The following is a 24,548-nucleotide window of genomic DNA, read 5'->3' on the forward strand; positions in this document are numbered from 1 at the left end:
GTCCCCGGCACTCTAACCTGCAGTGCACGACCTCCTGAGTTGTCCTCCGGCGTCGTGGGACCTTCCTTTGTGACTTCGGATGAGCTCCGGTTCACTCCACTTCGTAGTGCCTGTTCAGGCACTTCTGAAGGTGCTGCTAGCTTCTGAGTGGGCTCCTTGTCTTGCTGTGGGCCCCCTCTGTCTCCTCACGCAATTGGCGACATCCTGGTCCCTCCTGGGCCAGAGCAGCATCCAAAAACCCTAACTGCGACCCTTGCAACTAGCAAGGCTTGTTTGCGGTCTTTCTGCACGAAAACACCTCTGCAAGCTTCTTTGCGACATGGGACATCCATCCTCCAAAGGGGAAGTTTCTAGCCCTTGTCGTTCTTGCAGAATCTACAGCTTTTACCATCCGGTGGCAGCTTCTTTGCACCCACAGCTGGCATTTCCTGGGCATCTGCCCACTCCCGACTTGATCGTGACTCTTGGACTTGGTCCCCTTGTTCCACAGGTACTCTCGTCTGGAAATCCATTGTTGTTGCATTGCTGGTGTTGGTCTTTCTTGCAGAATTCCCCTATCACGACTTCTGTGCTCTCTGGGGAACTTAGGTACACTTTGCACCCACTTTTCAGGGTCTTGGGGTGGGCTATTTTTCTAACCCTCACTGTTTTCTTACAGTCCCAGCGACCCTCTACAAGGTCACATAGGTTTGGGGTCCATTCGTGGTTCGCATTCCACTTCTAGAGTATATGGTTTGTGTTGCCCCTATCCCTATGTGCCCCCATTGCATTCTATTGTGAGTATACATTGTTTGCACTGTTTTCTATTGCTATTACTGCATATTTTGGTTTTGTGTACATATATCTTGTGTATATTTGCTATCCTCATACTGAGGGTACTCAGTGAGATACTTTGGCATATTGTCATAAACATAAAGTAGCTTTATCTTTAGTATATCTGTGTATTGTGTTTTCTTATGATATTGTGCATATGACACTAGTGGTACTGTAGGAGCTTCACTCGTCTCCTAGTTCAGCCTAAGCTGCTCTGCTAAGCTACCTTTTCTATCAGCCTAAGCTGCTTGACACCCCTCTACACTAATAAGGGATACCTGGACCTGGTGCAAGGTGTAAGTACCCCTTGGTACCCACTACAAGCCAGGCCAGCCTCCTACATATAGGTATGGCAGTGATAAACACCTAGGGAATACCGAGCTTTTCCAGATGTTGATCTCACTTGTAACAAATGCAGAAAATGTGTCACTTACAAGGGCTTGGAAAATTCAATCATAATTGCTGCTATGAAACCTCTTAATGCTACAGATAACCAGAAGAAATGCAGTTGAATATTTGATTCAAATGAAGAGAGCATTGTGCTGTATGCTGACTGGCATGGTGCCTCAGCAGGAGAATATAATAGTAATGATGACGTGGTTATGTGGTTACTGGTGTAAAAAGAGACCTTATTGTCGTATTGATATGGGAATGTTCCAATGAGGATGATACTGACTCGATGCACCTTTCACCCTTATTGATGCAGAGAATTAGATTAAAGTTCCAGAAGTTACCCTTGAGGGAGACCATCCTTAAACATGTAGTGTAGGATCTGAAATCAGTTGATGCTTGGGGTGAGTTTAATGCGATTTTGACTTTCAGGGTAATTGTGCATCTTGCTTTGTGTCAATTGTCTCCGATGGATCCTGTTTATTGCTTTAGTTAGGCAAAGGAATTTTTAAATCATATTGGATGCCATTAACTCAGAGCAAGTGCTTTTGAAGAAGGAGTACATGAATGTTTGTTTTAAGGCACTGGCAGGGTGGTAGCACAGATTTCCAGATGTGTTTCAGTTAATTTGAATATACTGAAAGGTTTTTCATGTAGAATGCAGTTGAAGTCTAGTGTGCAGCCAGTTGTTCATAAAGTGAGGGGGTGCCTTTAGCATTAAGAGCAGAAAACAAAAAAACGAACTTGATCTTATTCCTATGTAAGACGTCATTGAACCCATAGAGGGTTCAGCATGGTTCTCCAAGGTTGTTATGACTTGTAAGGCTATTGTTTTTTTTTTGGAAGGTGTGTAGACCTCAGAGATTCAAACATGAGGTTCAATATTCCTTTCCAAATAGGACTGGTATGCTAACAGTTTTACCACTCTTGATATGGCCTTGGAGTATCACCAAATTGAATTGCATGGCGAATCCATTCATCTTACTTTGCTTATCAGCTGGAGGATGCATCCTTTTTAGCAGATGCCTTTGGGCTTGCGTCAACTTTGGCTGTTTTTGGTTTGTTTTCAAGCCTATGTGCTCATGCATGAGGAAGACAAGGAAACACATGACCAGAAGCTTGCTTATGTATTAAGAATGTTGAGAGAAAAGTGTGTAATGTTGAATGCACAGGTGTGCAAATTCGGATTGGTTTAGGTTGATTATTTGTGGTCTCAACTATATGGCTAGGAAGCTAAACCAAAGAAGAGTTTGATCTGAGATCTTGTAAATTGAAGCACAAATGTTAGGACCCTGCCATGGGATGTTTGAATTTTACAGTCTGTTTATATGCTGAGAAAACACAATTTACACTGGCCTCTAAAAAAGGTGAACAATTCAAATAGGGATAAGGCTAGCAGAAATAATTGTTATTCAGGGTTGATTTCTTGCGCCATACCTCTCAAACCATTTGCCACATGTGAATCCAGTGTGTATGTTAGGGACACTAGTGAACATGATGCTCAGGTTTTTTTACTGCAAGGATGAGGTGACAGCATCTGATTCACAAAGTGTGTGAGGAGTGGAACCTATGTAGTCAGTCACTGAGTGGGAGGCTTTAGGTTGTTGGTGCAGTGTCAGTCATTTTAAATTGTACTTGAGTGGATCTGACTTCAAGATTCATATGGATCACAAGCCTTAAGTGGATGAGGCAAGTGCAGTGCTCTGGATAACAAAGTTGTCAATATGTACAACCCTATATACCCAATCTTGACTATGGTAACAAAGTTATACTAAATCCATTTGTACAGTAGAATTCACTCATAGGGACACATTGAGAGATTATACATAACGTGTCAATACCTTATTTGTGTTTCATCAGTCACACGAAATACAACAATTATAGAAGAAAACATGAGACCTCTCTCTTCATGGCATACTCAGTGTATTCCATAATATATAAATAAATAAACAGAGTGCAGATGGTGCAGTGAGTAAGTAAGTAAATGTATTAACGTGCTCAGTTATTTAAAACCACTACACTAAAATTCACGTATGACACTCATTTCACAATAAAAAATATCACCAACAGGCAGTCCTTCAGTTCCTAAAATGCAGGGTATAGAGCCTGCTCCAGTGCTTAAGAACCATAGCTAACATACAAATCACTATTAAAATAAGAATCAGGCGGACCCTCGAATCCTAAAGTGAGCGTGTGCCAAAGGATTCTGACTACCATTCAGTTCTATTTTGTGAACACACAGATCACGTCCATTGTTATTTTATGCGCCCAGGCAGAGAGCAGAAGCCTGCGTTTTAGACTCTTGAATGGTGTAGGAGGCTGGACTGGTTTGTAGTGGGTACCTAAGGTCTTATACCAGGTCTAGTTATCCCTTATTAGTGAAATGTAGGCAGTGTTCTACCAGCTCAGGCTGTCTAAGGTAGCTAGAGCAGCTTAGGCTGAACTAGGAGACATGCAAAGCTCCTGCAACACCACTATAGTTACACAGTACGTATACACAATAAAAGACAATACTCAGTGTTACTAAAAATAAAGGTACTTTATTTTAGTGACACAAGGCCAAAAATATCTTAGAGGCAATACTCCTTCTGGAGGTAAGTATTATACAATATACATACACTAGTAACCAAAATCAGGTAAGTAAACAGTCATAGAATAGTGCAAACAGTAGAAAATACAATAGATTGCGATGGGCCTAGGGGCAGCACAAACCATATACTAAAATAGTGGAATACGAATGTCGAATTCCCCCCTAGGCAAGTGTAGTGTGTGGAGGGGCACTGGGAGTGTAAGAGAACACCAAAGGTAAGTAAAATACTCCACCCCAGAGCCCAGGAAAGCAGAAGTAAAATACAGTAAGTTTCCTCAGGACACACTACAAGTTGTGATAAAGGATTTTGCAAGAACCAAGCAAGACTGCAAGCAACAACCGATGGTTTCCTGGACCTGAAGACCTGTGGAGAGAGGAGACCGAGTCCAGAAGTCGAAGAAGAGTCCAGGAAGGACAGGAGCCCCTGCCAACCTAGAAGAAGGTGCAAAAGTGGCTTCTTCGGTCAGAATAAAAGTACAGAAGTGCACCAAAGAAGATGGCTGCAGGTTCCTGCTTGGTGCAGGAGATGTCCCACGTCGAGTTGTTGGATGCAGGCTGTTTGCGTCGCTGGATTCACCAAAAAGGTTTGGTTCACGCAAGTTCGCGGTTTGCATCAAAAAGGAGCTACCTGGACCCAGGAGGGACCTGGGGGTCTCAACTCAGACTGAGGAGAAAGAGGGGGCTCTCAGCACTCAAGAGAGCCCTCAGAAGACCAGGCAGCACCCATGGGAGTCCCAGAACATGGGGACAAAGAAGATGCAAAGTGTGGTTGTCGCAGCACTACACTGGAAGGTCCTACGCAGCCGGAGAACAACTCAGGGAGCTGTGCGTCGCAGGATGGAGTGCTAGGGGTCTGGGCTACGCTGTGCATGAAGAACCTTTGGAAGAAGTGCACAGAAGCCCAAGGAGCTGCAGAAGACGTGGTGCACAGAGGTACTGTCGCAGCATGGGGTGGCAAGCTCTTACCTCCACCAAATTTGGAGAGCTGGACCTTTGGGCAGTCTGGGTCACTTCGGTCCACCACCTGTGTTCCAGGGAACACGCTCGTCTTCAGGAGAGGAGTCCCAGAGTACCGGCTGACGTCTCAGAAGGGTGCCTGCGGAAGCAGAGAAGTGACTCCGTCACTCCACGGGAGATTCCTTTGGTTCTTCTGGTGCAGGGTGAAGACAGGCAGTCCTCAGAACATGCACACCTTGGAAACTGTTGCAAATGCTGGCTGGAGCTGAAGTTGCAGGTCACAGGAGTCTTCCTGGATACTTTGTTGCAGTTACAGCGGTTCATGGAGCAGTCTGCGGTTGATCCGACTGTCAGAAGCTGAAGAAGAGGATGCAGAGGAGTCCTGGAGGAATCTTGCAAACCGAATCTGAGGAAAGACCCAGAGGAGAGACCCTAATTAGCCCTGAGAGGGGGATTGGCTACCTACCGAGGTATGCACCTACCAGGAGGGGTCTCTGACGTCACCTGCTGGCAATTGCCACTCAGAGGTCTCCTGAGGGTCCGTACACCTTGGAATCCAAGTTGGCAAAACCCAGGGACACTCTGGAGGAGCTCTGGGCACCAAACCTGGGGTGGTGATGGACAGGGGAGTGGTCACTCCCCTTTCCTTTGTCCAGTTTTCCACCAGATCAGGGACTGGGGGTCCCTGAACCGGTGTAGACTGGATTATGCAAGGAGGGCACTGTTTGTGCCCTTCAAAGCATTTCCAGAGCCTCTGGGCAGCTACCCTTCCCATGCCTGTAACACCTATTTCCGATAGGAGAGGGTGTAACACCCCTCTCCTAAAGGAAATGCATTGTCCTGCTTTCCTGGGATTGAGTTTTTCAATCCCCAGGAGGGCAGAAACCTGTCTGTGAGGTGGCATTATCTGTGGCTGCTGTGAAAACCTCAGAGCACTGGTTTGGCAATACTGGGGGTCCATGGTGGAGCCCCCAAGGTGAATGGGATTGGCCCCCTCAATACCAGATTTGGATTGTGGGGTCAATTCCATAATCTTAGACACCCCACATAGCCATATACGGAGTTACCATTGTGAAGCTACATATATTTATTGAAATATATGTAGTGCACGCTATAATGGTGTCCCCGCACTCAGGAAGTCTGGGGAATTGACCCTGGACAACGTGGGGGCACCTTTGCTTGTGCAAGGGTGCCCTCACACACAGTAACTTTACACCTAGCCTTCAGTAAATGAAGGTTAGACATATAGATGACTTATATATTACTTAGTGCAGTGTAAAGTGGCTGTGAAATAGTGTGTGCCCTATTTCACTCAGGCTGCAGTGGCAGTCCTGATGAAAGGTTTGTATGAGCTCCTTATGGGTGGCAAAAGAAATGCTGCAGCCCATAAGGATCTTCTGGAACCTCAATGCTATGGGTACCTAGGTAACATATACTAGAGACTTATAAGGGGGGTCCAGTGTGCCAATCAGAATTAGAATATGGATTCCTAAAACTGTAGTGACAAATTTGGTAAGTAGAGAGGGCATAAGCTATGGACTTCTGGTTAGCAGAACTTCAGTGGCACAGACAAGCATCCTGACAACCCATATAGGCCATAAACTTTGAGCTCTGGGGGCCTGGCTAGCAGGATCCCAGTGAGACAGGCAAAACACACTAACAAACAGGCAGAAATTGGAGGTAACACGCCAAGAAAGATGGTACTTTCCTACTAATGGTTATGCCAGTCAGAGCACACTCCACTCCCGCCAAGTATCTCACCTTTTGGGCGATCAGTTTTTGGTTGGCTGAGTTAAGACAGCTTAGGAGCATGTGTCAGCACATGGAGGTCCCCAGTTGTACCTATAGCAGGTGCAGTAGTCGTGAGTGATCCCTCAAAGTACTGTTGCAGAAGCAGAACATGTGGGACACAGTTTCAGGCGCAAGCCCACAGAGCTGACAGGCCCCAACCTTTGCAGGCTGAACCCATGGGTTCTCGTGTTTGTCCACTGGGAGAACCCCCAAACCATAGAACCGGTATTTCCTCTTTATGCTAAACATTAGGAATTCTCCCAGGTATGGCTGAGGGGCTAAGACCTTGTAGCTGTTTCAGACTAGCCATGATGCTATACGTGATGCTTTTTCTCAAGAGTTATCTTGTCTTCTGTGTTCGACAGGTACTTAGGGGCTTTTTTAGTTAGTGATTTAAATAACTTGTGATTGAGCATCGATGACCGCAGACTCTCCATACCTAGCTGCTTAAATGAGGTATCAAGGTATTTCCGGGTCTGGGAGCAGGGCTTCATTGTTATTTCCTCCCATATGTTAAGGTTTATGGTGTTCCTGTCCGGGCCTCTTGTTTTATGACAAAAGTTAATATAAAGGTGCGTGCCTTGCAAGAGACTGTTTGGGCATGCCAGCCTGATATGTGCTGGTGAGGTGTGTCGTGGAAGCTCAGACAGTTGCCTGTATATGCTCACTATGCTGTCATCCAAGACCTTAGAGTTTCTACCATGAAGGGCGACACTTCCATAGGCCATTGCAGGGACCACCCTGGCTCTGACTACTTCTAGCAGTAGGCTAAGCCTATACTTTCAATTTGACTGAGAGCGTCCAGAGCCCCAAACAGAGGGCAGCCACTTTCTGTCTTATTTATTCTTTGTGTTTGAAAAAGGAGCAGTGACAGTCGAAGAGGAGACCAATGTATTTGTAAGTAGCTATTTCTTCGAGTTGATTCCCACTTAATCCCCAGGTTGCAACCCCCTTTAAAGATCTCTTACCTGAGATCATGATTTTGGTCATTTTATAGTTTATTTGCAGCCCGTTCCTAAGGGAGTAATCTTCAGTGGCATTCAGAAGGTGTCTCATGCCTACCCTAGTTCTGCTGAGTAATACCACGTCAGCAGCATATAAGAGGTTTGACTGTTGCACCATGCCCAAAAATGGTGCATGGGAGATGATGGAAGATAATGCAGTTGAGTAGTCGGCCATAAAAAGATTAAATAAAGTTGGGGCAAGGACACAGCCCTGTTTTAGGCCTCTAGTCATTGGAATCCTCCTGGAGAGGTTTGATCTGTTGTGCAGTTTAATCCTGACCCACGTTCCAGTGTACAGGTTCTCAATGGCTTTCAGGAGTTGCAGTGGAATTTCCCAACTGTTGAGTTTCCCCCAGAGCCTTCTTTGATTGACACTATCAAATGCAGCTTTGAAGTCAATGAAGCAGAGATATAGTGGAAGGTTAGCAGCCTTTGAGGAGTCAGGTATAAGAGATAAGGCCATTATATTGGTTTCCATGCCTGCGTTACTAGTGAACCCGGTTTTGTTTGGGGGAATTATTGATTTTCGTCCGGCCCAATCAATGAGATGTTCAAGGAGGATCTGAGTCATCAGACTAGCTAACCCAACCTGAGGGTCTGTGGGGAACGGGGTGCTCTGCACTTTTGTTTTAGTAAGAATAGACTTTTAAAGAAGAACCTCCAAGATGTTTGATTCTGATTTAGGGCTGTGTGGATTGTTTAGGGCGTTTACCGTGTTCCAATTTCTTTTAGCATTTTTATGTTTAGTGCCCAGATGAGTTTGGCCCAATATTTCTCTATGTTTTGCCTCCTGATTCCCCATACAGCCTGCTTTAAGTTCCATTTCGCTTGTCTCAGGTTAATGTGATAACATTCTTGTTCTGGAAACTGACGAACAAACCGGAACCTTTGGCTGACATTCCTCTTTAGCTGCTTCAAGATGCGAGAGGTAAACAGCTTCTATGTGGCTGACAGGATTGTGCTTACGTTGCTCCTAGAAGTTTCGACATCCTTGGGAACTTGCTGATTGTATGAGTGGATGAATGCTTCCTATTTGTCTTTAGCTGACCCTTCTACTCGTAGGAAGGATTTTCAATGATCGGGCGCTTCCTGGGCCAAAATACCTAGGTAAGCGGATGTCCATTTGACTCTTTTTAGCTGGCACAGTTATTCAGAGCCGGCAGGTTCGACTGTACACTTATTCACTGCAGGGGTGATGGTAAAGTCCACTTCCTGTGGTACTTGGTCGCTTTCAGTCCTTAAACTCAGTTTGAAGGAAAGTACCATTTGCAGGAGTGGTAAAGAAACCCAAGTAAAGTCTATTAGTGAGTTACCATTTGTGGCGTGAAACGAAAAAGAGGGTGGAATGTCTTCTCTGAACCGGCAGTTTAAAGTCTAAGGCCTAGGTGCTTTAAAGATCCTGATAAGGAGTGTCCTATTGGGCTCCTTCGTGCTACTTTGATCACTGATTGTTTGAGGATGAGCCAGTGGTGTTCCTGGGCCTCAATGACCTTGTTGGTTTCAGACCAGCCAAGTAGGTTCATATTGAAATCCCCGTTACTGTAAGTGGAAGGAGAGGGTATGAGCTGGCAAGTTGGGTAATATGGTCCACAAGTAGTTTGGACATCGCCTCCTCGTTCTTCCACCCTGGGGGCATATAAATGCTGACTAAGATTAACCCCTGCTCTTTCCTTCTGTGCGCCAAAGTCAGGAGCACAGTAAGAAATGTATCGGCATCATATGAAAGCACCTTACAGCTGGTATTAAGGGCAGATGACAGGTACACCCCAAGGCCGCCTTTCCCGCAGCCAAATTTGCCTTACTTGATGGCGGATAGGATGGCATGGGAGTATCCCGAGATAGGGATTGGTTCCAAGGCCCAGGTTTCTTGTAAGGCGATTCCTGGAAAGCTTTGGAGGTAGCTTAGGGTATCAGAATCTTCCAATTTAATCTTTAGTCTGTGAATATTCCAAGAGCAAACCCTTAAATTTTGCTGCTCCTGGGCCACTTTGTCCCCTGAGACAGAGATTCTGTTTGGTGCTTGCTACTGTTTGAGGGTTTGAGCTACCCACCACTAATTGTCTCACTCAAACCTTCCCTCTGTTTAAGTATGTGATGTGTGGACCAGACGTTTCTTGTAGCATTGGAGACTCTCCCCGGGGAGGGCCCTGTTGCGCCCCATAATACCAAGTACAGGGCTGTAATCTGCCATGCATTATCATCTAGAGCGAATTTACGTGGCTTTAGTGGGTACAGGTATCCTGGTTCTGGTGCCCCTTCCAGGTTAATCCCCCATTTCTTAAAATGTTTGCTTTCCTTGAGGACTGCCTCAGCCATTTTTGTAGACCACCAGGTGACTTTGGTCCTTTCATTGACCTTCCCTGTCTCTCGCTCTATGAATTCCACTGATTCGATCATTTCTGAGGTAATCTTTGCTAGGGCTGGAATCTAACCTAAGAGTTTAAGCATATTTCCTCAATTGAGAATGTCCTTGTTTCTGAGCAATCAATATTCTTGGTGGATTAAGATTGTGCAGCACATGCCCTCTCCGGGAATTTGCTTAGTATGCCTTTCTCCAATACTGTAATTTTCCTTCTCACCATATGGGGAAGACAGAGTATAGAAATGTTCTGCAAAATTGTTAGGAGAGGTTACGTTAGGGCTTTGTCTAGTCACTGCTGGACCTGAGGGGGGATTCCAGATTAAGGGTGGCATGGGATGTCTGCCCCACAACATACTTCGGGGACAACTGTATGGGTACATAGGCATGTGGTACCCCTTCATGTGGGGGCTAGGCGATTGTGACTTATATTGCTTTAACTGCCTGAGGACCACCGGCAGGCCTCAGATGGGGTGGACAGTTACTCTGGGCCAAGTTTCTCTGCCCCTTTGTTTTGGGGGAAGTGCCTCCTTAGAGCTGGTTTTGGAGGCAAACATCCCTTGCCTGCTCAATGGTTTCTACGTGATTTCCTCCCCCCCCCTTTGTTTGCTTGCCTTCCAAGTGTTATCTTAGGGTGACTCCTGATCACGCATTGTGGGCTGCTCCACGTCTGGGACTGCTCAGGAGCTAATTGGTGGATCATTGCAAGCGATCTTGCATCCATGGCCGGTTTGATTGGATCTAACATAGGATTGCAGCCACACGGGTTTGGGGTAATTTTTATTGTGTGATTTCGTCTTCTAGCCTTTACCTTCTTCCCTATTTGGGCTGGTTGATCTGTAACGCTGTCCTTGCTCTTCTTAACTTTACTTGGCAATTATTGCGAATTACATGGTGATGCCATCCCCCCTGCCCAGGAGTGTTAGGTTGTCGGGGTTGTAGTCTTTTATGACCGCTTCTCCAAGTGTAATGCTCCTTAATTCAGCATCACTGTCTTGCTTGGCACCTAGTGCACCGTAACAGCCTCCTTGTATGTATGTAGGGTTTGTGAGAGAGCCCTTCCTGGCCTTCATTTCTTCTACTTCCCTCCTAATACGTTTGGCAGTTAGCTCAATTTATCTAAAACTGAAGAACAGCAGCATCTTGGAGCAAGGTCACCGGTATCTTCTTGTGCTCTCTTAATAAGGTTGTTGAGTTCTACAATACACTTGTTGATGCTGGCCACATAGGCTGCCACTGAGTTCAGGATCTCGACTTGCACGTCCATTTTTACTGAATGATAGGTGAGTGCTTCAGCCATTGTCTGGATGGTCTTTACTATTGCTTGCCAGGCACCTTGTTCTGCCCGGCTTGGAGTCCTGCTGCTGACGTCGGCAGAGGGGCTCCTGAGATTATAATGTGGATCTGGGGTGCCTGAGCTGTTAATTACTTGGTGTACAGTCAAGCTCTTGCTACCCTTCTCTGATGTAGGAAGCAAGGAGCTCATTCCATTCTTCCTGTGTTAAATAATCGACGTCGACCCCTGTTCTGAATTCCACTTTGGTCTGGAAATTCACCGACTTGTCATGCTCATTGCCGCATTCAATTGTGGTGGAGGATGTCTTTGTCCCACATGGTTTATTTTTTAGGTGCAGTGACAGATTTCCCCTAATTGTCTCATTCTGCTGAGTTTCCAGCCTTCCTGGACTAGTGTATTGCTTGCCTGGGCTTGCCCTCCCAGGAGACCCCTCCATCACTTGGGGGTTTAGGTTGAGGTGAACGGCTTTAGCCCTAGCAATTTGCACTGTTGAAGGTGAAGTTCTTTCATCTGGCCAGTTGTTTGGGACCCCTCCTTTTGTCACCGTCCCTGACTTACTGCAGTCATCATTTTTATACTGAGTTTTGAAGCTTCTTAAATCATTCATCTCTGTGTTATCTTCGTGTTTAGCTTATGAATGGAAGGACCAGTTGACGTGCCAAGAGTATCTTCCCTGTGTCATCTGGTACCAAGGGTTTTTGTGTTTTAGGGTCTCTGTTTTGGGGCAAATACGGAGGTTGCAACTTTGGTTTAATTATCACTATAGGTGTTAGTGTGACTGGGAGGCCGGGAACTGGGGCGGTTGGCGAGAAGACGGCAGCTCCTCTGTCTTTCAGAAACTGAAACTTAGTTGTTATTTTAGGTTGCCCGGTGACCCCAGTTGAACTAGGTGCAAGCCTCATTTGAGCACCGGGGGGTTGAATGTCCACCAACTAAGGCGTCGCTGCTTTTTTCTGCTGTGTTGCGATGGAGACTTCCTTGGCCTCCCTGACCTCATTTCAGCCAGCATCTGGTCATCTATTATAACGTTGTCACAATTCAATTATATTGAGTGGGAATTTAATAAGGGCCCCGATGAGAGGGGCTCACTATAACCCCTGCAAGCCACACTCAGTGCTACCCAAGCCACTTCAGCAGGGTGCTGGGGCACACACTTGCAGCAGCTTGCTAAAGCCGCCGCACTCGCCTGGTCCCAGATTATTTCTGAGTTGCTGGATTACTTGCTGGATTTCTAAATTACTGAATTGCTGAGTTACTGCAAGGGCTTGGTTAACTTGATTGCTGGTTACTAAGTTGGTGAAGGCCCGGGAGGTGGGAAGCTGGATGGCTGAGTTGTGACTGGAAGCGTTGGGCTGCCGGGCTGCTGGCTACTGCTGGCCACTAGATTGGGGGATGAAAAGGCTGAAGGATTTAAGATTTTAAGACCTTTTAGGGCTGGTAGGCTAGAGTAGAGAGAGCATTGCTTGGCACAGCTGCATTAAAAATTTAGAGCATAGGATTCAGTGCGCAAAAAAACCCCACCTGAACCAAGGTGGATTAGAGCCTGCTGTGTAGTGCTGTTTGTTGCTTGGGACAGTCTTTCGAGGTTTGTAAAAGGTGCACACGTGAGTCCTCCTTCGCAGATCTTCCGCTAGCGTAGCTGTAGACGCTCCCTCCTGCCCAGTCCAGCCTTAACCGCTGTCGGCGCCTTTCCTTTTCTGACTGTGCCGGTGGCAACGGAATCAACTGCAGCTGTAGGACCCTCCCGCGGCCCCCAGAGACAGCGGGCAGATAAAAGGCGGCAGGCAATGCACTTGGGGAGGTGCACTCCGCAGGGCCCCCTGTCAACCCAGCGAACGGACAAGTAGACTTGCTTTAACAGGCTTGCTCCACCTCCTCCTCCTCCTTGCCCCTCTGCTTCTGCTTCCTGTTCACACAGCATCACCTTCTTCCTGTTCACACAGCGTCTGGACTCTGAAGAGACTTCCAAAAAGTGCAGTGCTCAAGGTGATGTGAAGATTACTATACATTGTCATTAAACATATCTGTTGTCTGTTCAGTACAATAGTAAGATAAAATATATTAGCCACAGTCTCAAAATGCTCTAAATCCAATTACAGCAAGAGGTGTTTGTTGGTCTTGCAACTCAACTCTTGATATGTAGGTCTCATCAGAACAGAAAGTTGTCTGACTCAAGTGTACTCTGTTAATGGGTAACCTTGATAGATGATAGGTATCCCTCTCCATAGTAGAGATCAGTGGCCAAATTAATATGCTTATAATTGATTCAGCTAAAGTTCATTTGTGTCCAAATATGTGAAGAGCATAGTTGCCTATATCTATGAAGCTGAACAATTGTGCTCACACCTAACGAGTGTGCAACCTTGAGGGGATTAGCCTAGTGCCCCATCCACCCTGCCATAAGGAATTTGTAGTTTGTCTGATTAACGTATCCCGTCACAACAAACGTGGTCCAGGGTGTTAATCCTTCAAAGGAGCTTCTTGCCAGTTGTACATTCATGATTTGGGCAATTTCATTTTTACAGCTAGCATGAAGGAAGCAATGTATCTTCTCTCTCTGGCTAGTAACTGACAGATTATATCATTTTTACATTGCAATCAGTAAGTTCGTAGAGTTCTTCTTGTCACCTGTGTAGTTAACCAGGCACTGGCGGGTCCAGCTGATTAGCTGAAAACCCAGGTCTTCAAGGACATTCGGAACTTTGGAAGAGATGGGGCGGTCTGGAGATGAAAGGGTAGATCGTCCCATCTATTTGCTGATAGATAGGAGAAAGAGTGACCTCTGCATCTGCTACATCAGATGCAGGTTAAAGAAAGGGAAGCAGAGCAGAGGTGTCAGGTGGGCTGATGGAAGTTTAATTGGTGGTTTAAATAGGCAAGACCGCAGTTGTGTAGGGCCTTGTATGCGTGGGCCATCTAAACTGCCATCTTTTCTGTACAGGGAGCCAGTGGAGTTCCCTGATGAAGGAGGCGATGTGTGTTTGTCTAGGGAGATCCCAGACAAGTCTGGATGCAGCATTCTGTATGGTCTGTAGTTGTCGGAGGACAAGAGCTGTGATCCCTGCATAGAGAGCATTGCTGCAATCCAGTCAGCTGGAGGTGAGGACCTGGGTGCTCTTGAGCTTTGGGGTAGCCATATAAATATCTTACGAAGCATGCAGAGGATGAAGAAGCAGGAGGAGGTGGAGTTATCATGGTTAGCTTGCTATCCAGAATGATGCCTAAGTTCCTAGCGTGGTCAGTAGGAGTAGATCTGAGTTCAAGGGGCGACCAGGATGCGTCCCCTGGGGAGCTTTTGTTTCCAAAGATCAGTACCTCTATCTTGCCCATGTTGAGCTTCCGGCAGTTGTCCTTCATCCAGTTGGTGACATCTGTCATGGAGGGTTGGAAGATGATCTTGGTGGTGTCTTCGGAGAGGATGAGTTGTGTGTCATTGGCATAGGATATGATGCTGATGCTGGCCAGAGGTGTCATAAAAGTGCTGAAGGAGGATCCTTGAGGTACTCAGGGGGGAAGACAGACTTTGCTTTCTTCCAGTGAGGAAAGAGGTGATCCATCTGAGAGAGGCTCCTTGAATGCCTACATATTGCAGCTTTGTGATGAATGTGTGGTGGTAGACCGTATTGAAGACTGCAGAGAGATCTAGGAAGATCAAAGCCGCAGTCTCTCCTCAGTCGAGTAGAGGCTCTGGTGTTGTCGGTAACCGCCATGAGGGCTGTCTCAGTGCTGTGGTTGTTGTGGAATCTGGATTGGAAGGAGTTGAGTAGAACGTTATGTTCCAGATATAAGAATAATTTTTGGTTGGTGGGTTTTTCTAATACTTTGTCCAGGAGTAAGGAGATTGGTAGTTGTTCAGTTCACTGAGCTCTGCTGACGGTTTATTTAGTAGGATGTTGAATTCTGCATGTTTCCAGTCCTCAGGGAATGTGGCTGTGGCAATTGAGGTGTTGAAGAAGGTGGTGAGTACGTGGCTGATTCTAGCCTCACCTAGGTTGAAGATGTGGTGAGGAAATAGGTCAGTTGGGGCCGCTGAGTGGATTGAGTTCATGATGGAGGAGGTCTCCTGTGGGGTGAACTGGTTCCATTCACTGATAAGTCATATGTCACTGAACCCAATGCCTTGAAATCATGCAAGTGTTGGCCATTCCGTTTGTCAGATGTCTGTGGTGGTAGCATGGTCATTGTGTTGCTTGAAGAAGCTTTGGGCTCAGGTTTAAAGTTTCTGTAGATGTTGGCGATCTTGGTGAGGAAGACGTTTGTAAGGTTGTCACAGAGTTCCTGTGAGGGGGTAATGTTGTTTGTTGCAGCTATGGAGCTGGAGAATTCTTTGACAATGTTTAAGAGTTCTTTGCTGTTATTGGAGCATGATTCAATGCTTGATGCTAATGCCTTTTTCTACAACTCTCTCAACTGTCTGCAGTAGAAGCTGAGGACTGTCTTAAAGGCAGTCTTGTTGGTCGTGTCCTTGCTGGTGCACAATCTTCTTTCCAGTTTGTTTACAGTGTCGTTTGGTGGTTATGAGGTCTTTAGTGAACCAGCTGGCCTGCTTGGTGGACCTTCTGTAGGTGTTGTTGCCAATGATAGTGACACTGTCAGTGCAATTGGTAATCCAATTATTGATGTTTCTGACATTCTGGTCTAGGTTTTTGTAGGCAATGTGGTGGGTGGTTTTAAGGGTTTTGATCCACGTGTCGTTTGATACTTTGCTCCAGCTGCGGTGGGGGGGTGTTGGCGGAGGTCTGTGGGATGGTGATGTTGAATTAGACAATGGAGTGGTCGGTCCCGGTGAGTTCCATGGTGTGGCTGTACTTGATGTGGTCGCTGGAGGTGAAGATGGGGTCTAACGTGGCCTGCGGTGTGCGTGGGGTTGTGGACAAGTTGGGTGAGTTCGATGTTGTTCATGCTATTGAGGACATTGGTAGTGTTGATGTCATTGTGGTCATCAAGATGGAAGTTGAAGTCACCAAGGAAAATGTAGTTGTTGGATTCTCTGGCAATAGGTGATGAAATTGCAGAAGGGTGGACGTGGTCCTGGAGGTCAGTAGGTGAGAGTGCCCCTGATGGCGGTTTTGCTGTCTGGAGTTGGAAGTTGAGGTGTTCTGTGGCTGGGATGATGTCATTTGTGGTGTTGCACTGGATGGATTACTTGTTTATGATGGCGAATCTGTATCCAGGCATGTTGATGTGGGTGCGTGGGTGGGGTTAAGCCAAGTCTCAGTGAGGAAGAAAACTTCGGGTGTGAGGGTGGAAATGAGGTCTCAGATCTTGGTAGTATGTTTGCATAGTGAGTGTGTTGAGAGGGGCACATATGAGTTGGTGTTTGTGTTCAGGTGGTTCTGTGGTCTGTTCGGGGTGTTGTGGTCAGTGGGCTGGTGTGCGCACTGTGGCAGGTGAAGTGGCAGTGGGTGCAGGGGAAAGGTCCTACTATACAGCATAGGTCAGCGGTGGCAGTTTTTGTTGAGCATCCAGGGTTGAGTATTTAGAGCCCAGTGATGGTGTATCTGCAGGGGTAGGGCAGGTGATGGGAGCCAGAGTTCAGGGCGCCAGGTGCAGTGCAGAAGTGGCCAGAACGGGCAGCGCAGACAGGCTTGCCTTTGGCGCACAAGCAGGGCAGTCGAGCTGCAAAGTGCATTAAGTAGGCTCTGGGGTGGGCAGGGCTTCTGTTGGCAGGAAGAATGGTGAGCAGGAAAACCCGGGCATGCGGCATGTCACTTGGTCAAATGGCATCAACTGTATCAGGCTGGAACAATCAGGAACTGGAGGCCACAGGCAAGTGGTAAGCTATGTGCCTACATTTGATGTGTTTGAAGAAATGCAAATAAGTATTGTGATACATTTGGTATGATTTGTCGATATTTACGTATACATGAATCCTATTGGACAGGATAGCAAACTGGCAATATAGGTTGCAAGAGTTTTTTTTTATATAATATATTCCTGGCATCAAAAACATTACAACAGATTTCTTGTCTAGGCCGCCATTACAAGAGTGTGGAGAATGTGTGCAGGAAGATGAGGATGATTTTGTAGTTTGCTCCTTGATGACTGACACTCAAGTCCATAACATAGGCAGAATGGAGGGAGGTCTTAAAGGAAGATGCAGCCTTCACTAAAGTGCTGGAATACATGAGAGTGGAATTGTCTGTTCCAAAGGTCGAGATGAAGAAGTAGGTGCAAATTGCTGTGTTACACCTGCGCTCTCTCTCGTCAAGGAGGTTAGATGTTTTAGGAATGCTAATCAAACTAATCAAACTGTGGGACAGGATTGTGGAATTGGAAATATTGGGCAGGATTAGTCTAAATTTCTGGTGATGTGGTCTGAACAAAACTGTGGAGCAGCATGTTAGACACTGTATGTCATGTACGATCACTAATAAGTCATATGTCACTGAACCAAGTGCTTTAAATCATGCTAGTGCTAGCCTAAACGTGTCAGAAACTGGGTTTTAATATCATTAGTTTCCTTAATGTTTTGAAGGGAGTGGTGAAATCCAGAATTGTAACCACAAACTAGCCAGGGCAAAATGTAAATTACCCTGTTGTAATTTGCTTAATTTCGTGAATTTATGTTACACTTGTTTGACATCCCAGAAATTACTTCATTATGTAACTTCGCAATCACATGCCAAACACCCTTTTCGCTGTGAAAAAATACAGAAAACCAACTTGAGCAGCAGAGCCTTGGTGGTTGTTCGCAGTGCTTTGGTTCAATGCATAACCGAGGTAAAAAGTGACATGAGGACACATTTTTTGCTAAAAAAAAGCGTGAAATGACAGATTTGCATTTTGCATAATTTTACCACAATTTCATGTAAATATGTAAAAGCAAATTATATGAATGTCGCATACCCTTTCCATAGACCAATGTTCATGTAGGCCTGAGGTGAAATTTGTCAACTGTGCAAGTAGCACCAAAGTAATTGATTTTTTTAGAAGGCTTATTTGCTTGGGAAGGTGTTGCATATGTATTGCATACAAGCGTTCCTTATTCCACCACACGTAAAGACAGTTTGAGACTGTATTGGGTGAGGAATCTGACAAATAGGAAAGTGCACATGATGGCCTGAGATTCCGAGAACTCTATCAATGCCTTATGAGGATTCTGATTTGTGCATTCGTAGGGCGCAAAGGAGCACCACAGTTGCTGGAAATTTTGAAGGGTTTGTGCGTGGGTGGGAGTTTTTTTTTTCTCTTTTATGTCTGTGTTTTCATATATTTATGTATGTTTGTGGTAGTATTATGGTCTTTTGTGTAAATGAATTTAGTGTATAAGGGGAGAAGAGGTGAAGGGGTTTGGTCTTTGTACGTATATTTCTTCTGTGAGATGGAACAGAGGAGCAGTTCTAGAATCGTTGAGGAAAGAATGAGAACTTGTATATGAAATAGTATAGGCAATTGTCTTTTTCCCTGCCGGTTGTGTTACCAAGTGATTATTAACTGCTCAACTCTTCGAGCTTCCTAGCAACTAAATGGAATGTGATATTGTGGAATATGGCGTTTAAAAGTGTATGCAGGGGACTGTTACTTAGGTCAAAGGACAAAAGACTCTCGAGGGAACTCTGTGAAATACGGAGCATGGATTGCAGGTGAAGCCACATGTAAGCCGCCAGTTTACAGGTGCATTGTATCACGTACTTAGTTTTGTTATCAAACGGTATCCTTTTCTTCACATTATTGCTGAATGGCTCATTATACGCAGGATACGTCAACGACAGAAATTCTCCTGAAAAACTTTCACCTCTCACAGCTGTATAGCGCTTTGTAGTGTCCTGCTGGACACATTCTAGTATTTCCACCAGCACTCTGGTAAGGGCTGCGTTATACACTCACCCCACAACCATCCATCACAGGAGTCACCAGTCAGGTGACCCTGCAAATAAAAGGGGCCGGGCACTTGTGCTGTGGGACAGTTCATGTAACCACAAGTATGTGTCCTTGTGGTCCTTTTTGTGTAGCGTGAGCGCCTAGGGCCCCCAACGCTACATGCAAGGATTCTGGAGCTAAGCTAGCCCCTCGCAAATAGTGGAGGGGCAACATTAGTCACTTCTAAGTGGGAAGTTTTGGGATAGGCAACATGCTGGACTGACACATGGTGGGGAAAGTGGTACATTACCGGAACCTCTTGTCCCTAAGCGGTCATAAGCAGGAGTGACTGGCCAATACAGTTTAAACCCCTTGACTGCATGCCTCTCCTGTTAATGGAACGGTGGGTGTCCTTGGCTGGGACAGTGCCGCAAAGCGGTTCCTCAGAATGTCTTCTGATGAACCTTGGAATTGGTGCTCTCTATGCCATTTTGTTAATTTTGGTACAATCAACTTGTTGGCCCCAGCAACGGCCGCCTAAAAAGGGAATACAATAGTAGACGTACTTGCTGCTATATGTAAACCTTGCCTTCAAGTACAGGTTTTGATTGATACCCACATCAAATGTATTATACTTGGTTGTTGACAAGTTCTCTGCTGTGTATAGTGTTACGTTTTTCAATGCTTGTTGTTGAAAAACGTTATTGTTTTTTTTTTAAACTAAACCAGTAAATTAATTAAATGGGAGTTACGCCTCAACTGAACTCTAAAACGGCCTCTGTCTATTCTTGGGTCACAGCCATGGCCTGGGTGGTTCTCTGGGGAGGGCCCCATAACAGGTATTACACGGATGTGCGCACTATTCAATGGGGGCTGGTAAAAGTGCTCATAAAATCCTGATGGTGCTGAATTGCTTTTGGTACTAACACCGCTAAACATTTAAGTAGTGGACTCCTCAAAGTCCGTCCTCCTTAGCTGGTTACTACTTGGTAAGGTACTTAAGCTTGAGTATCCCATAAAATGTACTATCCTGTCCTGGGGAAATAGAAAAGATATTTACCTGTAAAAGCAGTTTTCTAATTTAGGTACTGTTCTTTTTTTCAAACTATCTAGCTACGAAATTGCAGAGCAGATGATGATAATGTACAAATGAAATTTTGTTGTAAACACAATGGCACTTAGGAAATTCAAATATTACAAAAAAAACCTTCTACCTGTCTATCTATTTATCTCTCCATCTGTCTGTTTCTGCAATTGCGCATTGCCTAAACACTGCAAGATGAAGCCTTCTGAAGGTCCATGTTTTCGGAAGATTGCTCTTATAACATATTTTACGACTTTAAACAGAGAGGTCGCAAGTTGCGTTAAGCATTCTGCTAGTCTCATGTCTTAAGCCCAGTGTACATTGTTCAAAGTGCAAGACATGCTGAAGTTTCACAAGTTTATGAAACGATATTGAAAACATGGCCTAAAGTGCTACCTAATTGTAACTGGGGATACATATACAGGTCTTAGTATATTATACATAGCAGAGGTTATGTTTTAATGCATTGCTCATTACAGAATGCTGTAGACTGTTGTGTTGTGAGTATTGTGATCATTGAGAAAAAAACAGCTATTGACTAGTCTTCTGGTCTTCTGAAGCTGAGATGGATCTCAGTAGACCTTATTTGTGGCACAAATTAATTGCATACTTAGCCACCCGCACAGAGAAAGATGTGCCCCCCATCCCAAGTTTTTTCTTGCATGCTAGGATTAGGAGACAGAGAGCCACTCTAGGACGTAGGTTGCCGTGTTTGATGTATTTTGTGATTTTCTTCCTAATGAAAAGTGGTCTGTTGGCACATATCTTCTGGCAACTGATAACAAAAAAAGGGCCTTCAAGGCAGGGGAGATGAGAGCTTGTGGCTTTATATATAGGAGAAGTTTGGCAGTAAAGGTCTGAATTCTCTGCAATATTCTTTTGGTTGATAAAAGTGTGATGTGATATAGACCATTAGCATCACCTAGTTCTGTTAGGAGATGAGAAAGTGTTGCTTGGACCTTGTGGGCAATCCCTAGGTGTGAAAAGATGTGCCTCAACGTTTTCGTGGCAAGAATGGTTGATCTGGATAGCTTATCCACTTGGGCATTCATGAGCATCTTAAATTCATGCTGATTCCAAGGTTTGTTCGTTACATTTTTGTGGTGGGTGTCCTAGATCATCAGTCCAGGATGAGATCGGGTCATATCAAATGTTTTTCTACCTGCTGCTGATGAGTATTTCAGTTTTAGAGGTGTTCACTTTGAAGTGGCTTCATGTCATCCACTGATCAATGGCCAGGAGGTAACTGAAGATTTTTGAGTTTCTTATGTCCTTGGGGCTTTACAATTTCAGACATATCTGTATTTCACCTACTTAGTTATAGTAGGTAAAATCAAAAAGCTACTGGCCGAGTCTTATGCTAAGGCTGTTAATCTGTGAATGATGCACATGCTGTACACATTTAGGGCCATATTTATACTTTTTGACGCAAAACTGCGCTAACGCAGTTTTGCGTCAAAAAAATTAGCGCCAGCTAACGCCATTCTGAAGCGCCATGCGGGCGCCGTATTTAATCAATGACGTTAGCCGGCGTTAGCCGCCGGCGTTAGCCGCCGGCGCTGCCTGGTGTGCGTGGAAAAAAACAACGTACACCAGGCAGCGCCGGCGTAGGGGGATATGGAGCTTGGGCGTCAAAAAATGGGGCAAGTCAGGCTGAGGCAAATTTTTCGCCTCAACCCGATTTGCGCCATTTTTTTCGACTCCCAACCCCCATAGAAATGACTCCTGTCTTAGCAAAGACAGGAGTCATGCCCCCTTGCCCAATGGCCATGCCCAGGGGACTTCTGTCCCCTGGGCATGGTCATTGGGCATAGTGGCATGTAGGGGGGCACAAATCAGGCCCCCCTATGCCACAATTTTTTTTTTAAATGACTTACCTAAACTTACCTTAATGTCCCTGGGATAGGTCCCACCAGCCTTGGGTGTCCTCCTGGGGTGGGCAAGGGTGACAGGGGGTGTCCCTGGGGGCATGGGAGGGCACCTCTGGGCTCCTTCAGAGCCCACAGGTCCCTTAACGCCTGCCTTTTCCAGGCGCTAAAAAACGGCGCAAAAGCGGCCGTACGTAATTTTTTTTGACCCGCCCACTCCCGGGCGTGAATTTTGCCCGGGAATGTAAATACGGCGCACATGCCTCGGAGTCAATTTTTTAGACGGGAACGCCTACCTTGCATATCATTAACGCAAAGTAGGTGTCCACGCTAAAAAATGACACAAACTCCATGGACTTTGGCGCTAGACACGTCTAACGCCAAAGTATAAATATGGAGTTAGTTTTGCGTCGGAATTGCGTCAAAAAAAACGACGCAATTCCGGCGCAAACGGAGTATAAATATGCCCCTTAGTAGTTTATTTATAAATGTATTCGGCAGCCTGGGTGACTTCCAGAATGCTCCTTCCTCAATAGATCTCGAGTTCTGCCTCCAATTGATGTGCCGACTATGACTGCTAGCTGCAAATTTAAAATACAGATCTTACATCATGCTGCTGTATGTATATGGGCTCATATGTCTCCTAAGGCTATATTCAGTATGTCTGGAGTCTCCTATGCTACCTTGCCTGTTCATACACTGTGTCCTACTTCCAGCTGTTGAAAGACAGGTGAATCAAGTTCACAGGAGGTTTTTCCTATGCACATCGTAGATCCCATATACTTTTAAGAGAGTTAATATAGTTCTCTTGCTCTCACTGTTCACTGCCTTCCAACTGTTACACATGCTCTGTTGAGGATGGTGCAGAAAATGTTTATATTTAGCTGTGCACTCAATGTGTAGTCAAGGATAAAAACCGTATGCGTGATCAAAACAACCTTATCTTGTGTCCTATTTATTTTTCTGCAGGGAGAATGGAGATGGGGGAACGTCAAAGGACCTTCTGGCAGAGCTGCCAACTGTGGACCACGGACTGGGAGGCAATAGGAGCATCATTCCGAGCTCTGATGATGAGCTCTCAGCAACAGACAGCCCAGGTCCACGCTCAGACAGCCCCTCACTCCTCTACCCATACCAGGGGCTCTCTGGAAATACCGCACATGGCCTTCTAATGAATGCTGGAGGCCAGCAGAGACAGGACTTCATGCACCACCATGCCCTACAGGAATCCATTTTAGGTTCACTCACATCGAACCTAGTTGATTTAGGATCCTAAATCAAGGAGACTGATCATGGTTGGAGTGGGGTCAGGGAACAAAGTCTTTAACTTTTTCCTTTATTGACCACGGCATTCCAAAATTGTTTTAGCTACCTGCTCAGTGAATATTCAACAGGATGTTCACTTACACCCCAGGGGAATGTAATCCAACTCTTTTCACCATGACAGAGAGGTACATGCTCACCACGAGATCTAACTTTCTTAGTGTCTATTGTTCTCTGTCCCACAGCTTTCCTAGTTCAGTTTCCTGTCTATTTGTGCTTGTTGACTCTCTGGAGTCTGTTTTGTCAATGAACGTTCATGTCTCCTGTGTATATCTTACCATATCTATTGAAGCTGCGTAAATGATTTTTCTAATAAAAATGTGAATAGCTGAAGCTCAGAGGTAGTGATTCTTTTAAATACATGAATTAGGGCTACCGTTGAGGGGGCTTACGAGTAAACAAAATTGCACCTATGTTCATCCTGTATCTCCTCTACAAAGGTTGTCAAATGTGAACAAGACAGATAACAGTTGGTGTACACCTCAGACCAGGCACCTAAAACACTGATACTGAAGTAGCCCGAAGTAAATAAAATGTAACCCATACAGAGTGCTGTGGAGCAGTTCCATACCACTTTGCTCAGGGTACTGCCATAAGACAATGAAGACTCCTCCCCAAGCCCCCTTTGAACAACAGTATTTTAGATATCTGGCACTGCTCATCCAGCACTCTGGACCACATAGCACTTTAACATACATCAACCACAACTGAAGGTGCATTTCCTTGGAATGCAAGTCACTGTACTAATTGACTATACTATAGTACCAGGCTAGTTTAAGCACTATACCCCTCCACCGAGTATGCAGTTTCCTGCAAGTGGGCACTCTATGAATGTACATGCATGACTTTCCTCTTTTCCACTGGCCTGGGAGGTGGTAGCCAACTATAGAGGGAAGTTGGCTAATGCCGCAGGAACAAGCAGGAGCAGCGGAACTCTTGCGGCGTAAGGAGTCTTAGAGTCCGAGAGGCTTTGTGCTATGGGAGCGAGGAAGTAGTACCTAAGGCAGTGAGCAGCGGTCAGAACAGCAGACATCACCCATTGCCAAGCGAGCTGGGAAAAACATGCCAGCAAAGAAGACCAATACTGGAGCACTTGTACCAGGGAACAGAGGAGGCCAGGAGGCCATACAGGAGGTGGTAATAGAAGGACAGAGTGGGCTGGGTGGAATCACACAAACTAAGATGACCAGGGGAGAAAGCCTGTACTGCTGCACCATGGAGCAAAGGAGGCTGGGCGCCATACGAGAGGCAGTGAGAAGAACAAAGAAG

The 24,548-nt window shown here is 45.6% G+C and overlaps 1 protein-coding gene across 1 annotated transcript in view; it reads left to right on the forward strand.

Moving 5' to 3' along the window:
• The window catches only part of LOC138259797 (homeobox protein six1-like), a 222,045-nt gene extending 198,433 nt beyond the window's left edge, over positions 1-23,612 (forward strand). Inside the window, exon 3 of the mRNA XM_069207688.1 lies at positions 22,926-23,612. Within this exon, the coding sequence (XP_069063789.1) occupies positions 22,926-23,232 (307 nt within the window). The 3' untranslated portion in view covers positions 23,233-23,612. The remainder of the gene's footprint in view (positions 1-22,925) is intronic.
• Positions 23,613-24,548: the final 936 nt, after the last annotated feature.

This window comes from Pleurodeles waltl, chromosome 9, assembly GCF_031143425.1.
Source record: "Pleurodeles waltl isolate 20211129_DDA chromosome 9, aPleWal1.hap1.20221129, whole genome shotgun sequence".
Lineage (NCBI taxonomy): Eukaryota > Metazoa > Chordata > Amphibia > Caudata > Salamandridae > Pleurodeles > Pleurodeles waltl.